This window comes from Rhizoctonia solani, chromosome 2, assembly GCF_016906535.1.
Source record: "Rhizoctonia solani chromosome 2, complete sequence".
Taxonomy (NCBI): Eukaryota; Fungi; Basidiomycota; class Agaricomycetes; order Cantharellales; family Ceratobasidiaceae; genus Rhizoctonia; species Rhizoctonia solani.
The window spans coordinates 2,796,949-2,813,541 of NC_057371.1; the positions used below are offsets into that span (position 1 = coordinate 2,796,949).

Here is a 16,593-nt window from a genome sequence, read left to right on the forward strand (position 1 = left end):
AACTCTCTCGTAAACTTGTGTCAGGTGAGTATATATGAGTCCAGTGAGTTCGTTTGTATGTATTAGGACTTTTCACTTGAGCATCAACACAAACACACACTGGTTAAAAAAGCGCAGCACCGACTAATTCTTTGCCGAGTCCGATCATCCATTTCCAACCCGGTCTATTTCATTTCACTCCGCACAGGCCGATCGCAAAAAAAAACTCGCAGGAAGAAACTCCCCACAAGGTCGGTCATCAGGATGTGATACGAATACACATGTTCATCGTCATTCTGATCATGGAAAACAACCGTGGATCACCACACAATCGACAATCACAGGGCGAAAAAAGCGGATTAATTCACCAAAAATATTACAACTTCCAATCAAGTCAGTCAAGCGGAGCAGAAAAATGAGAGAAAACGGGATCGAGACGAGACGAGAGGAGCATGCCTAGACACAAAAACACACGTAGAAAAACAAAAGCAGAATTATCAGAGGCCTAGTCGATAGAAACAACAGCACAGGAATAGAGTCAATAGTCAATAAGAAAAAGAAAAAAAAAAAAAAGAAACGAGAGTGAGGCATCTAGTACTACTACGAGGACGCAGCCCAATCGGAGCTCCGTCCAAACAACTCGATCGAATGATCCGCACACCAGAATATCTTTTCAGTCGTCGTTCGTCCTGTCCAGCTCAGCTGGTCTCGGAACACCATCGCCTGCGATCATCCATTAGTTACGATTTCTCTATCGCAATGATACTCTAGTCTCACCTGCTGCGCACCAAACGGTCGCCATTCCCGCCCGAACCCCTCAGGGTTCTCTTCCAGCGCATCGATAAGGACACTCACATCCGCCATCGCACTCTGTATCACCCTCACCGCCGCCAGCGTCACCAGCTCCTTTCTCGTCGTTCGGGATGTCGGAGGAGGGAGCGACGTGTTCAGGATGTTCGTGAGGGCCGTCCGGGTGCCGACAAGTAGCTGAATGGCATGGTTAAAGTCTCGTCGTCCTACAAACACAATCGCGCGCATGATCATCTGGTGCGACAGCAACTCCGCCCGCCTTCGTACAATCGATGCGTCCGACCACGGTTGCTGCAGAGTCCGCTCGTTTGGTGGGTTAATCGCCAACGTGAGGAGCACAGGATGGCCCAGTCGCGTCACGGTCTTCCCGGTGCTAGGATCAAAGAACCCGCCGTCCACCTCGAACACCGGAGCCTCGTCGATCATCGCATCCATCATCCCTTCCCCAAGCGCCGCATCCGAAAGCGAGAGCCCGTCGATCCCGAGTCCCATGCGCTGCACAAACGCGTCCGTCGCCGACATCGACTCTTCCCGATGATGCGACGACCCGCCCAGGGGTGCACGATTGTCCAGCTCGAGCTCCACAATGAGCTCGCGCCGTTCGCCGAACCGGAGCGCTGGCAGAGTCACGTCCACGTCCAGTCCCGAGCTAGCGACCACCGCGCCGCCGACCCCTGCGACTTTTTTGATCCTGAACCTCGAGTGGTCGAGCACCTTGGCATGCATCCGCAAGTTCATGACCCCGATCGACATCATCCCGCCCACGCACCCGGCCAAGCAGTCCTGCAGCTCGTACCAGTCGCGCACAAACGTATAGCTCCCGCCCGTCGCGTTCGATATCAGCCATAACGGACCGGGGTCGTGGCTCTTGCCGTACCCAAACGAATGGATCGGAAGCGACGCAGCTTCCGTTCGAGCCATAAGCAAGTCCATCTGCGGCTTGCGAGACGTGTCCGACGCATCGCATACGAGCACCATCCCGCTGATCGGGTTCTTTTGTTTTCGCTGCAGGACCGTGTCCAGCCCGTGGTTGACCGCAGTCACGACGTCGACTATCTCGTCCTTGGCGGACGTGACTGAGAACTCGTCCGAGTTGTCTGGCGGGGGGTTCGCCATCGATTCGATGAATCCCGATAGACGGGTGACCGAGCCAGGGCGGCCGATCGACAGGAACGGGGTCTTGCGTACTCGTCCGGACTTGCCGACTTGGAAGGTGACCAGCGCGAATCGGTCCCTCGGACCGAGCGAAGCGACAAGGAAATCGAGCGCATTGCGAATCACCCTATGTTTGAGCTGTGCGGTTGACGGGTTGGCTGAAGGGGGAGGGAGGGAGACCACGGCAATAACGTCCATTGGTCCATGGGGTAGAGGCGGCAAAGCATTTGATGGCCCGGTACTAACATGAGGGGCAACATGCACATACGGTTCCGGAGACTTGGAGTACGATGGGTACCCGCCGCCTGCGGAAGAGGCAGTGGAACTGAGCGTGGACCGTTGTCCGGAATGGAGTAGTGAATCCGCACCAATGCTCGACGCCGTCGTCGCTGCACTCCTCGCCCTCGTCCCTTTTCCTCCAGCCTGAGCCGCCCCACCAAATTCGACGAGATCTTGTATCTGGATGTTGTTTGCCGCTCGTTGGGCATTGACAAGGCCTTGGATGGTCGCGCGCCAGTTCTCGAGGGACGAGTGATCGCGGAATATGAGGATAAATGACTCCAGTCGCTCGTCCTCCATATCAATTGTCAGACTGAGCTCGCCCGCGACCGAAGTGTCTAATAGCCGTTTGATATGACGAATGTATATCCGGCCCTTGAGGCGCAGAACCGACTTGGAACCAAACGGACCAGGAGAGGTTGCCCCGCTCGCAAGCGAAGAGCCATCAAATGACCCAGCGCCAGAGCCGGTTTGCAATAGCCGGCCGAGGGTTTTCTTCTTCTCTTCCAGCACGCATATGATAGCTTCCTTGAACAGATATACGTAGAACTCCCTCACAAGCGAATCTCGCCGCACAGACAGAATGTCGAACATTTGTAATGGGCCGAGTGCGTCCATCGGGTGGCCCTTCCAGTCCACTAGTCTGTTTTGCAAGTCTTCGGCTACTCGGGCGAACGGGGTGTTGGAAGGGGGAGTGGCGTTGTAGCTGTATGGACCAGGTGCGTCATCGGTGGGCGGAGGAGTGGCATATCGCTGCGGGGCTGTGATGACCGGACCTGGTACGGGAGCACTTCCTCGGCGACTGGGCAGCTCGACGGTAATGAGGCATGTGATGCTCTGTGTGGGTTCATGGGTGCGGGTAATCGATGGGAACTCTGAGCGGACGGATATAGAGGGAGCAACGACGTAATCCGAGCTGGCGCTGCCACCTGAGCGGACACTAGCATTGGTGGGGGGTTCCAGGGGGTCGTCGTCGGTGGGGTCATGGGGGGCAGGGGTGGGTGCAGCTCGAGGTGTTGGTGTGTAGCGCAAAGGTCCGGATGTCTGCTCTCGGCCAGGAAACATCGAGGTCGCATTTTTATCGCCCATTCCGGTCAGCGCGGCCAATTCTATTTCCCATCAGCGCCGAGAAAAAAAGAAATTAATCCGACTAACTGTTCGACTTGGCTCCGTCTCCGTCTCCAACCCGGATAGGCTTGCGACACACCCCACACACTCCCAGATTCTTGCGCGGCAGTGCTCCCATCCGTGACTGGTTCACCTGGCCATAGACTGCGGTAAAGCATGCCTGGGAAATGTAAGCAGAACACACAGCGATGGAGAATAAGAGAGTGAACCTCGTGCAAGGCATGTCCGCACTCGGGAACAATATGAGGCTTTTCGCCAGGAAGTCGAAAGGAGAAGGAAAGGCTCTCGCCACAGATGACGCAGTCCTCCTCCACATCGGCCCCAGCACCCGGTAATTTTGCTGGTCCTGTTCCGTGTCACCAGATCTATGCGCCTGGGACCTGGGGCCTGGAGGCTCGGGAGTCACAAGACCGTACAATGGCGCGGTGTTGCCGCCGGATCCTTGGTGGGAACATCTTCTCGCTTCGGCATTCTTCACAGTAGCAAGGTTCCCTGTCCGGCCGGAGTACAGATCGAATCTCCCGTTTGGTCTGTGTGATATGTTAGCTATGAGTGTTTGATACCATCGCGTACCATTGAGTCCTAATATACACCTTTTCTTGCTTTATCCTTTGCAAGAGCGTATGTTCCATCAGTGTATTCCATTGTATTTAACAGTGTGATTCGAGTGATATCGGTGGTGGTCGGGATCAAGTCTTGGACTATGAGATAAGCCCCGTCACAAACAATGATCGGACGTCGGGCGCACGGACCCTGTCGCTCAGCGGCAGCCATTCTCAATCTGGTCGCATCCGCCGGCGGATACGCATAGCATACGCGTTGGATACTTTAGAGTGATCTCCAGTGTAGGCAAAGGATAAGTAGGAAGCGGGGTCACCAAGCTGACAACCACGGATGCAGTAAGCGCCGAATCTTGGCTGGGTCGACTTGCGTTCCAAAGGAGTTGACGACTTCCCATGCAGAATCAGAAGGATACCGACAAAGAACTCTCGAGTGCGATATGCTATGAATTTATCCCTCTGCTATATGCTCACCCAACTCAGATAACGCCAGACCTAAATTCACTTCCGTCGACCTGCTGAACGATGAACCAAAACAACAAATTCTCATGGCTAAATCTTGGGTATGTCGCTCAGCCCTCGCAAATAGATGATCCAAGTGTCGCACCGAGCCTCGTTCTGCTCTATTATCATATTTTTACCAATCTTCCTTCGTTTTGACCCGACCTGATTCCTTACCGCCGTGCGTCTCATGCAGCCTCTAATACTCGACACGACAAGGTCATAATCCAACCTCAAGGGGTATAGAGCTAGCGTAGATGGGGATATTCTCCTCACCCAATGATGGTTTCTGGCAGTTCACGAGCACACAGCCAAGAGATTATATTCGGAAGAACTGAGTATGGGCCTTAGGTATACACACGCGGCTTCCAATTCGCTCACATATATAACTTATTATCGTTTTTGCTAGGATATCCGAAGTGGTACACTCCATAGATAGTGCGTACTGGAACTGGCCGCCGAGAGGCCTCTGCCTCGCATAGAGCTATAATAGCACTGAAGTAAGTCGTGTTCCTTTTGCTCTTTTGCTCTTTCGCTCTCTCTCTTCTATTCTGGTTGATTTTCCTTAGGTGTCAATTTACTCCAGCTTCTCGATACATGTGGCCCGAGATACCTTGCATGTTGTGTAGTGCACAGCTTAACGGCCTTAGATTTCGGAAAGGAGAAGAGAGAATTACACATATACAATTTCGTGTCACAAATGCGTACAAAAATACAGTTTCATATGCACATGGGGCAAGAGAGCCACAAAGGCGGGGGGCTAAGTAAGTCGTCGTATGCAGATTTTTTGATACCAGATGAGATCATCCTCAAGACAAAAACAAACAAGCAGGAAAAACATAAACGTTAGCGTTTTGCGTAAATCAATTCCTGCAGCCAACCGCTAGAACTGTACAGTAAATGATGATGGTTATAGGTCTCTCAATCCGTCAACTTGCCTAGATTCCGATATGAATGTACGGCATCCAGAGCACAAAGTCCTTGGGCCTCAGTTGCTCTCGCAGCTTTGCTACCGCATAGTGAAGCGCCCTAGCCGTATCACCTGGCCCAATACTCCCTTCTTTCATCAGCCGAGCATATACCTCATCAGCGATCGTCGGAGCATGGACGTCAGCTATCGACCACATCGTAGCGATTACGCTCGGATAACCGGCCATCAGCATCCCCGAGGCTAGATGTACTGCTTCGTCAGGAAGCCCGTCGTCTCCTTTGGCAGTCTGGCACGCAGAGAGAAACGCGAGATGCTTGTGTTTGAACGATTGTTGCATGATGTCACGAAGGGTGAGAGTGCCGTCATGAAGATAAAACCCGCTCTCGGTTGGGTGAGTTAAGTTCTGATGTGCATGGCATGCTAGGTGAACGCATGAGTAACTCTTCATCGCATCGAGTACGCTCGAAACCTTGGCGCTCTCGCTGTCCATTTGCTTGCAGCTGATTCCTGAAGGGATACGCTCCTTGATCTTAGCTAGTTCGGTGGTTGTTCCAGGCAAGGGACTCATGTTGGGTGTAGCCGCTTGACACACGGTAAGCAGGCTGGGCGAGGATGTCGAGCAAGTGCGGCTGCTCGGTAGTAATGCGGCGAGGGTAGGGGTGTAGGACGTGATAGCATAGTCTGAGAGCTTCTCCATCGGGCGGTCATAGTGTCCGGCCGCATGTATTGGAAGGAATGAGAGCAGACCTGTTATACACCAAGTAAGATGCGGGAGTTCTTCTGAACGACGTGGCTGGTACGTCATGGGTCATGAGTGGGCGAACTGTGACAGTTAGAGTCCAAACGCTTACCATATAGCCCAACGCCTGTAAAACCGGCTGTACAAGGTCGGTCCAGAGTGTAGCAAGCACTTTAGGGAAATAGTCCTGCTTGCCTAAGGGCTTCGCACCGCGCATACTATATCGCTCTTCCAAGCCGCGCCCATTGAGTGAGTATCGGATCCTTACCCGTGCGATCTCTGCTTTCTCGTATGTCATATTGGGTAGTGGTATATGCTGTATGTTCGAGCTTCCAGAAATGAGAGCTAATGCATCGCAACGGGACTCGTGGAGGTTGACGGCTACGACAGGGTGATGGCTTGCGGCCTTTAGTAGCTCAGATGCCTTCTTAGGCAGCATAAAACGCTCGAATCCAGGGATGCTCCTGGCCTCGGACAGCAGAGATTCGTATTTGGCGGCAGTGCTGCGTATATGATGCCCTCGGAGATCTTGTTGATGTGATTGGAGATTTCCGGTCGTAGGTTCGTCTAGAACAGGCGGTACTGGGTCCGAGCTAGCCCGGCTCAGCTCAGCAGCTGTTTGCTCGAGCTCTTGCGCTAGATTCGGGTGCCTAGAAGAGAGCTCGCCAAGTGGTGTCTGGAGCTGAAGAGTCTGTCCCCATACGATAGATCGTCCCTGCTCAAGCCATTCAAGTGCTAGACTGTGATTTCCCGCGTCGATTGCCGCAACAGCAGCCCTCTGAGTGAGGTCGCCAAGAAGTGGTAAGTCCCTATATCTGTCGTCAACTGTGGCGCCTACCCAGATGAGCTGGGGTATCATATCGATGGCCAGTTGGAATGCATCAATCGTGTCGGGCAGTGACAGCTTAGAGTTCATTAACGCCGCCATACGGGCAGCTACAAATCTATCACAAGGATGTCCTACTTTAGACTTGGCGGCAGCTTGAAAGTGAGCAGCAGCCGTAGCTATGTCGAGTGGATCTGAGGAGTGTTTCATTCGGGTAATGTGGAGATGAGCTAGCTGCGAATGAAAGCGTGGGTAGTCTACATGCCCCACAGGAACCAAGGATACAGCTTGAGTCTGAGCCTCGATTGCTTGCTCCAGCACCGTTGAGTCCTCAAACGCCTCGAACTCCTGACTGAGAGCATTTGATAGATTTGCCAGAAGACCCGGAAGGTCAACATGATCTTTCTGAGTGCATAGCGCTGCCTTCTTGAAGTGATCTACTGCATTCTTTATGTCCTCCTGCTGATGATGGGCTTCAAACCGACTGAGATATGCGTTACCCAGGTTGTTGAGATAAGCAGCATAGCGGACATGGCTCTCCGAAGCCAGACCGACTGCTTCATGATGACGAATGATGGCGTTATCTAGATCCTGAGTGCAGCCTGTCCGATCAAAGCGTTGTTGTAACGACGCTCCGAGACTAGAGAGAAGCGATGGAAGACTAGCATGATTGCTAGGGGCCAGTTCTACTGCTTGAGCTTTACATTTTATGGCTTGGTTCAGGTCTTCTATATGCCGTAACCGTCGAAACCTGTGTGAGTATGCGTTACCAAGGTTTGCAAGTGTACCACATTGATTTGGATGACCGGTCTGCAACTGAGTGGCCGAGGCGAGATGTTCAATTGCCCGGTCAGCGTCCTGTATATCTCCAAGATGTTCAAAGCGACTGATATATGCGTTTCCGAGGTTATTGAGCCGACTGGGCATGTTTGGATGGCGCGGGGTCGTTTGTACGACTGCCTGTGTCAAGCACTCGATTGCATGCTCTACATCCTCGAGTCCACCCAAGTGCTCGAATCGGGACATATGGGCGTTTCCGAGGTTATTGAGCTGACCGGGCATGTCTGGATGGCGCGGAGGCGTTTGTACGACTGCCTGTGTCAAGCACTCGATTGCATGCTCTACATCTTCGAGTCTACCCAAGTGCTCGAATCGGGACATATGGGCGCTTCCGAGGTTACTGAGCCGACTGGGCATGTTTGGATGGCGCGGAGGCGTTTGTACGACTGCCTGTGTCAAGCACTCGACTGCATGCTCTACATCCTCGAGTCCACCCAAGTGCTTGAATCGGGACATATGGGCGTTTCCGAGGTTACTGAGCCGACTGGGCATGTTTGGATGGCGCGGAGGCGTTTGTACGACTGCCTGTGTCAAGCACTCGATTGCATGCTCTACATCCTCGAGTCCACCCAAGTGCTCGAATCGGGACATATGGGCGTTTCCGAGGTTATTGAGCTGACCGGGCATGTCTGGATGGCGCGGGGGCGTTTGTACGACTGCCTGTGTCAAGCACTCGATTGCATGCTCTACATCTTCGAGTCCACCCAAGTGCTCGAATCGGGACATATGGGCGTTTCCGAGGTTACTGAGCCGACTGGGCATGTTTGGATGGCGCGGAGGCGTTTGTACGACTGCCTGTGTCAAGCACTCGATTGCATGCTCTACATCCTCGAGTCCACCCAAGTGCTTGAATCGGGACATATGGGCGTTTCCGAGGTTATTGAGCCGACTGGGCATGTCTGGATGGCGCGGGGGCGTTTGTACGACTGCCTGTGTCAAGCACTCGATTGCATGCTCTACATCCTCGAGTCCACCCAAGTGCTTGAATCGGGACATATGGGCGCTTCCGAGGTTACTGAGCCAACTGGGCATGTCTGGATGGCGCGGGGGCGTTTGTACGACTGCCTGGGTCAAGCACTCGATTGCATGCTCTACATCTTCGAGTCTACCCAAGTGCTCGAATCGGGACATATGGGCGTTTCCGAGGTTATTGAGCTGACCGGGCATGTCTGGATGGCGCGGGGGCGTTTGTACGACTGCCTGTGTCAAGCACTCGATTGCATGCTCTACATCCTCGAGTCCACCCAAGTGCTTGAATCGGGACATATGGGCGTTTCCGAGGTTATTGAGCTGACCGGGCATGTCTGGATGGCGCGGGGGCGTTTGTACGACTGCCTGTGTCAAGCACTCGATTGCATGCTCTACATCCTCGAGTCCACCCAAGTGCTTGAATCGGGACATATGGGCGTTTCCGAGGTTACTGAGCCGACTGGGCATGTTTGGATGGCGCGGAGGCGTTTGTACGACTGCCTGTGTCAAGCACTCGATTGCATGCTCTACATCCTCGAGTCCACCCAAGTGCTCGAATCGGGACATATGGGCGTTTCCGAGGTTATTGAGCTGACCGGGCATGTCTGGATGGCGCGGGGGCGTTTGTACGACTGCCTGTGTCAAGCACTCGATTGCATGCTCTACATCTTCGAGTCCACCCAAGTGCTCGAATCGGGACATATGGGCGCTTCCGAGGTTACTGAGCCAACTGGGCATGTCTGGATGGCGCGGAGGCGTTTGTACGACTGCCTGGGTCAAGCACTCGATTGCATGCTCTACATCCTCGAGTCCACCCAAGTGCTTGAATCGGGACATATGGGCGCTTCCGAGGTTATTGAGCCAACTGGGCATGTCTGGATGGCGCGGGGGCGTTTGTACGACTGCCTGGGTCAAGCACTCGATTGCATGCTCTACATCTTCGAGTCCACCCAAGTGCTTGAATCGGGACATATGGGCGTTTCCGAGGTTATTGAGCTGACCGGGCATGTCTGGATGGCGCGGGGGCGTTTGTACGACTGCCTGTGTCAAGCACTCGATTGCATGCTCTACATCCTCGAGTCCACCCAAGTGCTCGAATCGGGACATATGGGCATTTCCGAGGTTATTGAGCTGACCGGGTAGATCCTTGTGCGTGATGCGTGTCAGTTTGACTCCATGAGACTGTAGCTCGATCGCCTTATGCAGATCGCTCATGTAGCCCAACCGCTCGAATCGGGTCAGATACACATTTCCGAGGTTGTTCAAGCGAGAGGCCAAATCAGCATGCCCAACTGGGGTACAGATAACCGCCTGCTCCAAGACTGAGAGTGCTTCGTCAATGGCATTCATTCTGCCCGTTGTTCTATACAGTGTCAGGTACGCGTTTCCAAGGTTGTTGAGACAGTCAGGCAGCCCTTTATCGTTCTTCTGTGCTGTAGACACTGCATGCCTAAGGCATTGTATTGCTTGTTCGTTATCTTCGAGGCTCCCTAAGCGCTTGAATCGATTATTGTATGCCGCCCCGAGGTTGGCTAATCTGCCTGTAAGGTTCTCATCGCTATCGGAAGTCATGCGAGCCAAGTGCGATAAACAATCGACTGCGTTGTCGATGTCTTCCAGGTTACCCAGACGCTCGAATCGCTCAGTAAGACAGACGCCAAGATTACTTAGTATATCAGATTCAGCAGAGCTATGGGCGGAAGGTCCGGCTATGCACTGCTCGTAGAGAGCAATCGCTTGGTTGAGGTCATTTATGTCCCCACGGTTATCGTATTTGCGACTTTGCTGTTGTGCCATCCATATGAGTAGCTGTCGACGAAAAGTAAGTTTGAAGGCTGCGGCAAAACGGTCATCTTCGTCGCAGTTTGTAAGCTTTGAGAGCGTGGTAGCCATATTACTTGTCAAGACCTTAGCCTCACTAGCTTGGACGGCATAGAGATGCTGTTGTATCACTCGTAGAAATCCCTGAATGCCAGGAGTAGTGTCTTGGACTTGCAAGGCATCGTGTGGTCCAGAAGCTAATAAAAACTTAAATAGTTCGATTACTTGGTCATCTTCGCATGCTGAGTCTTCTGTCTGCGGGCCATCCCCCGATTGTTCGTTCTTGTTCACAGAAGTGGGGGTATTTGTTTGATTTTCTGAGGTCTCCAGCGAAGCCTGAATCGGGAATCGAATACAATGATCTGCACAAGGTATTTCCATGCTACTTACCATGCTCGTTGATCCTAGACCCGCTTCTGGGAAGTTCCAGCAGTTCACAAAGTCTAACGACAAGACAGGCGGTCCAGGATCCTCGGGCTTGTAAACAATTAGCAGTCAGACATGTCATTGCTGGCGGGTATGATGTCCTACATTCATTCCTTTGAACCTATAGGGCCACACATGAAAACTACTCAGTATATGCAGCTCAGGTGGCCGATAACGCACTCACAGGTTGGATGCCAGCTCAGCGGCTGATTTGTCGTCTTGGTTTATACTCGGCGCCAAGGGGAGTGAGCTCGTTTGATTATTGTTTGCGTCTTGCATAGTGATGGTCAATGCGGGCTTGAACAAACTGGCTATCCTTCATTCCATCCTTTATACATATGGTACTTCGTTATCCACCAAGCGACGACTTTGCTGGTTGAAGGAGAGTTAGACGCTCCTGGCTTCCTTACGAGACAAGGCGGTGTAGAGGAACCTTGGTTCAGCAAGGCTTGCCTAACAGGGTATATCGATATGCCCAAGGGATTTTCTATTGGAGACGTCAGTGAGCGTGATGAGTGCTCTTCCCCCTGGCGGCTTGCTTTGTCTCTGTACAAATTAGAAGGCAGTGCATTGACTGCGGCCACAATTTTCCGGGTGATAGACTGTACCTATGCGGTCAGCGCTAGTTCGGCGTTAGAGCTTCTTAGAAGCATTCTGCTACTGACTCCACATGTGCGAAGAGGTATTTCAAAAAGGTTTAAGGCTAATGGATCATGGCGGATTATCCCAGTTTTAGATGCGATTTTCAATCGTTGTGTACTTTATGCGCCAGCCTGTCTCATTATGTACCACCTTTATAACATATATCTTGCAACCTGATTGCTTGGAAACAGGTGTACGCTTGGCCCGACTATCAATTTACATTCAAGTTGGCAATATGTATGCTCCCCTGATTTTGGCATGTCATGAATCAGCCGCCAATAGGCTACTGTAAAATAATGAGACTGAAGCGTCTACACTGAGGCCGCACGGAATATTCAGAGGCTAATACTATATATACTCATCAGGTAGTCAGTCTCAGATAGAAGTGAAAGTAGCGCACGGATGTCTAGTCGTAAGTTTACTCCAATGGTATGGATTGACGGAATTCGATGGGTTTATGCGAACACCAACGAAGGGGCGCTTAGTGGACCGCGGGTTGTCCTTCTCTCGATTCTGACCACGACACTAGCATGGCCAATCTGTTTGTTGACCGTAGGCTCGCCACCAGCGCAAGGACACAGTAGAATGGTACGATAGCTTAAGTGCTTTAGTGATATGAAGTAGTTGATCTGTGATTACGGTTAGGCTGAAGAGTGCTGCGTGGATCATTGCGCAATGCCAACCCTATTCCACCGGCTCCTCCGTCCTTCTCACCGCCCGGCGTCATTTCGTCTTCGGCCAGAAAACACGTAATTTTGAAGATCGTATCGGCCCAATTATGTCCTTGACACAGGCAACATCTAGCGCCTGGCGATTGGGCGATACGATCGAAGCACCGCAGCCTCGTCTTGGGGGTTTTTAACCAGGCCTATGGAAGAACACGAGGAGAGCTCTGAGAGCCTTGTACCTATTTACACGAAAGATGGGCAATGGAGATATAGAGGTGTAAGCGCTGAGCGACAGGGAGAAGATGGATTGAGTGTTGCTAACTTGTATAAAGGAGCACTCGGGCCAACATCGTAGCTCAGCAACCCATTGCACTTATACCTTCCCCAACCACGTACAAAGAAACGCCCTACTCGACCCTACAGACACTTCTAACACACTCGACGCTAATCACGCAAGCTACAGCTGGTAAGCAAGGTACCAATACAGCTGAAAATATGGTCCAATTGAGCATCATGTCCACATCACAGCAGTATCAGATGTCTGTGGAAGCAAATCCAGCACTACACGCCGATCGGCCGGGCCTCCCGTCTGAGTCGCTAATCGCCGATGCGCATACCCGACTATCGCTGATCTTCAACTCGTTCGTTGGCCAGCATCGCGTGTCCGGATCGCAAGGCACAAATGGACTAGCGCTAGTGCTCTACTGTCCGCTCGAGGGAGGAGAGGTGAGTCTCAGATATCCTTGGTTCTGCTAAGCTGACGTCCGGGATGTGCAGTATGTCATCGATGCCACCGTACACGAGTTGGCGCAGAGGTCTGGAGCGACAGTGACAACTATAGACTTGGCACAACTGATCAATGAGCAACCGAGAAGCTTCTGGGAGGGTGAGTAACTCCGCAAGGCATGGGTTGACCTATTCACGGGTTTGTTTCTGGGTTTGTGATTCATTTAGATGCATCAAAGTCTAGCCAGGACAAAGAAAGCAACTCGGACTCGAAGTCAAAGCCAGAGAGCGCCAACGACACCGGGTACTTCAAAATGCACGAACCTATCACATCCAACAGAATCTGCGACCTGGTCGACATGGCTATCCGGGAGCCTAGCGGTGACCCGACAGTCGGCGACACATCAGAGAAGCATCGGCGTATCGTATATGTTCGAGACTTTGGGTTTCTAGCGACGTTTGCTCCAGAATGCTATAAACGAATCGTCAAGGACAGTCAGGATCAGGTGGATGGGGACACTGGAAGTACTGAACTAGGCAAGACATCTATCACGGTCATTCTTGGCGCTTCTCCGCTCCTCGTCAAGGATGGCCTATTCCAAAAATCTGATCCTCGAACGCTCACCAGGCGAGACTCATCGCCTGATCTTATGTCGCTCCTGACGTCGCGCCGTTCGAAGCCCGAGACTAAACCGGAGAGCGAAACGCCAGGATCTTGGGGGGAAGGAGAGGACGCAGATAAGGCACGCGAGGAACGACTACGTCGGCAGCATGAGATGTGGAATAGCAACACGCTGTCAAGTCATATCCATGATCATCTTACCAAGGTCGGGGTATCGGCTGAAAAAGGTCGCGGTCGGTCATCCCGTTCGAAGTGTATACCAGCATGTATCGTGGTCCCGAAGAAGAGAAACCTCGAGCAGGAGCGCTTTTCTCGAGAGAAACGGCGCCTGAAACTGAACGAGCTGCAAGTCCGGATGGCGCTTCTCGCTTCTGGAGGCGAGCTGGAAAGTTTGACTGATGTCGTGGAGAGTCGGTTCAAAGAACAATTGATCGAATGTGATGTCATCCAACAGGTAGCTGACCGGGCACTCAGCTTTGCTCTATCCTTGCCCTCTAATTCCAGCTCGTCGGCACACCCTACGATATCCTGGGAGGCATACTGTGACGCATGGAAGCGCCAAGAGGAGCGAGATAGGGAGCGTGCCCAGTGGATGGAAAGCTCGGTGCTGATGGAGAACAAATCTTCTGATGGTGAGTGGGTCAACATACCGAAGTGGGGTCTTTACTGATTATCTGAGAACCTAGACTCCAATGAGGATGACGGTGAAAGCTCTAGTAGTAGTAGTGATAGCTCAAGTAATAGCGGCGACTATATTCCAACGAGCAACAGGTCGAAGGACAAGAAGGATACCACGGATCCGGTCGTCGAAAGGGTCAAGAATGAAGGAATGGACTCGTATGAGCGACAGATGCTCGACTGTCTGATTCGCCCAGGTACGCAACAATCATGGCGAATGCACTATACAGTCATCTCATCTCGTTGGGTTGATATAGATGATCTTCAGTCTGGATTTGACGCCGTTCATCTTCCCGACTCGACGATAGAAACAATCCGCACGGTGGTGTCCTTGCAGCTGGTCTGCCCAGAGGCATTCCAGACTGGCATCCTGAAACAGTATAACATGTCCGGCGCGTTGCTGTTTGGCCCACCAGGGACTGGGAAAACACTACTGGCAAAGGCGATTGCGAAGGATTCGGGTGCTCGGATGGTGAGTTCCCCATGCACATACGTAGTTACATGATCTCATCAATCTGCCAGCTATCCGTCAAGCCTTCCGATATCTTGGAGAGGGTCAGTACCGCTTTCCCTGGTATGGTAGCCTTCGCTAATTAATATGTGGAATGTGATTAGTGCGTAGGAGAGGAAGAGAAGAAAGTCCAAGCTCTATTCAAGCTCGCACGTCGACTGAAGCCATGCGTCATCTTTATCGATGAGGTCGATGCATTGTTTGGCGCTCGGATGTCAGCGAGGAATGACAACTCGTCGCGCTGGCGTACAGACATGCTGACGCAGTTCACCCAAGAGATGGATGGGATGCTGTCTTCGGATGTGATTGTGATCGGGGCGACTAACCGTCCGTTCGATTTGGATGACGCAATCATTCGCCGGCTACCCTGTCGCATCCTCGTCGATCTCCCTGATACGAATGCTCGCCAGGCTATACTGAAGATTCTGCTACTGAACGAGAACCTAGGATCGGATGTCAACTTGGCCGAACTGGCGAGCCAGACGCCCCACTTTAGCGGATCAGACCTGAAGCGTGAGTGCACATCTCTCGATGTAAGAATAGCATCTCATGGTTGGAACAGATTTATGCGTCATGGCTGCATTCGAGTCTGCCAAAGAACTAGCAAAGATCTCGTGGATAGATGAGAAAGACAAGAAAGGCAAGAAGCCTGGTTCAGCTGTTTCGGCACTTGGCAACTTGAGTCCGGCTACATCGGAGTCGGGGATCGAGGAAGTTGATGCACCAATCGCATCCACCGCTGCAACCGGTAGGTTCTTATACCCAGCATGATATCGTTTGCACCCGCTGATTATTACTTATAGCAAATGACGCAGAATCGCGATTGGCGGATGTTCCCCAGACACGCACGATTTCCAAGCGTCACCTTGCACATGCACTGGGCCAGGTCCGCGCATCGACCTCCGAGATGCAGTCATCTCTGACCGAACTTCGGCGCTGGAACGAGCAGTTTGGATCCGGCAGTCGGTCGAGCAGAACCAACGGAGTCGCTGTGCCCGGGCCGGCTCTTTCGGGACCGGGGCAGACATGGATAAATGGGACGGGAATAAACACTCACGGTATGGGCACGAGTGTAATGGACGGGCCCGGAACGTACGGGTCAGGAGCATATGGGTCAGGATCATACGGGTCAGAGATGAGGGTGCATGGGATGAATGGATCAACAGGACATGTGGTAGATGTGAACTATGTCCCACCGCCACGAGGCACGTACCTACGCTCATTGGGTATAGACTTGGATGCCAAGTAGTGAGAAGGGCAGCCGCCAGCGTTTATTCAAGCCTAACGGCTGGTTACCTTGGAGAAGAATGTTGTTTGTTTGTGGTTGTGCCTCGTTTATTGTAGTGTATACCTTGTGAATGATGATATTTCTGACGGGTCGACAAGTTATCCAAGTGTTGCCATAGTAGATGCCTTTTATTTCCAAGAGAACTCAACGGATGAGAAACGATTACTATATCTGGCAGATTTTTTGTTTGACAAACAGTGGATTGGATCAAACACGATGTCGACAGGTCAACCGGTAAGGTTGATTTTCTCAGACGCACGTCGCGGTTTTTGGCTCGTTACTGGAGTCATGCAGTAGTTATTTCACTTGCGCTGCTGATTGCCCACATGAATCCCACCAATCATTACCTTATGTCACTCGGCCATCAGGAAGGGTCTTTAATGATCGCAGTCATAGATTTTTTTTGCGCATTATATGGCTTACGGGCAACGTCAACATATATTACTAGCTGCAGACTGAGCTCGCGATCAGCGTGAATGTGCTCTATATCCGGA

At 52.2% G+C, this 16,593-nt stretch overlaps 3 protein-coding genes across 3 annotated transcripts; 1 reads left to right on the plus strand and 2 right to left on the minus strand.

Moving 5' to 3' along the window:
* Window positions 1-579: 579 nt before the first annotated feature.
* RhiXN_05474 (uncharacterized protein) lies at window positions 580-3,822 on the minus strand (the record flags this gene model as incomplete). The annotated part of the gene is made up of 5 exons (XM_043325290.1): window positions 580-702; window positions 757-3,332; window positions 3,379-3,511; window positions 3,561-3,691; window positions 3,768-3,822. The coding sequence occupies 5 exons, from the start codon at window positions 3,820-3,822 to the stop codon at window positions 580-582; spliced, it is 3,018 nt and encodes a 1,005-aa protein (XP_043177709.1).
* A 1,528-nt stretch (window positions 3,823-5,350) lies between these two features.
* On the minus strand, window positions 5,351-11,243 carry RhiXN_05475 (aromatic di-alanine and TPR containing protein; the record flags this gene model as incomplete). The annotated part of the gene is made up of 5 exons (XM_043325291.1): window positions 5,351-6,136; window positions 6,195-10,874; window positions 10,929-11,015; window positions 11,070-11,085; window positions 11,149-11,243. The coding sequence occupies 5 exons, from the start codon at window positions 11,241-11,243 to the stop codon at window positions 5,351-5,353; spliced, it is 5,664 nt and encodes a 1,887-aa protein (XP_043177710.1).
* Window positions 11,244-12,787: 1,544 nt separating this feature from the next.
* On the plus strand, window positions 12,788-16,060 carry RhiXN_05476 (AAA family ATPase; the record flags this gene model as incomplete). The annotated part of the gene is made up of 9 exons (XM_043325292.1): window positions 12,788-13,000; window positions 13,052-13,160; window positions 13,229-14,254; window positions 14,309-14,497; window positions 14,558-14,772; window positions 14,823-14,855; window positions 14,916-15,324; window positions 15,374-15,559; window positions 15,615-16,060. 9 exons carry the CDS (start codon window positions 12,788-12,790, stop codon window positions 16,058-16,060), a joined length of 2,826 nt encoding a protein of 941 aa, XP_043177711.1.
* Between the last annotated feature and the right edge of the window lie 533 nt (window positions 16,061-16,593).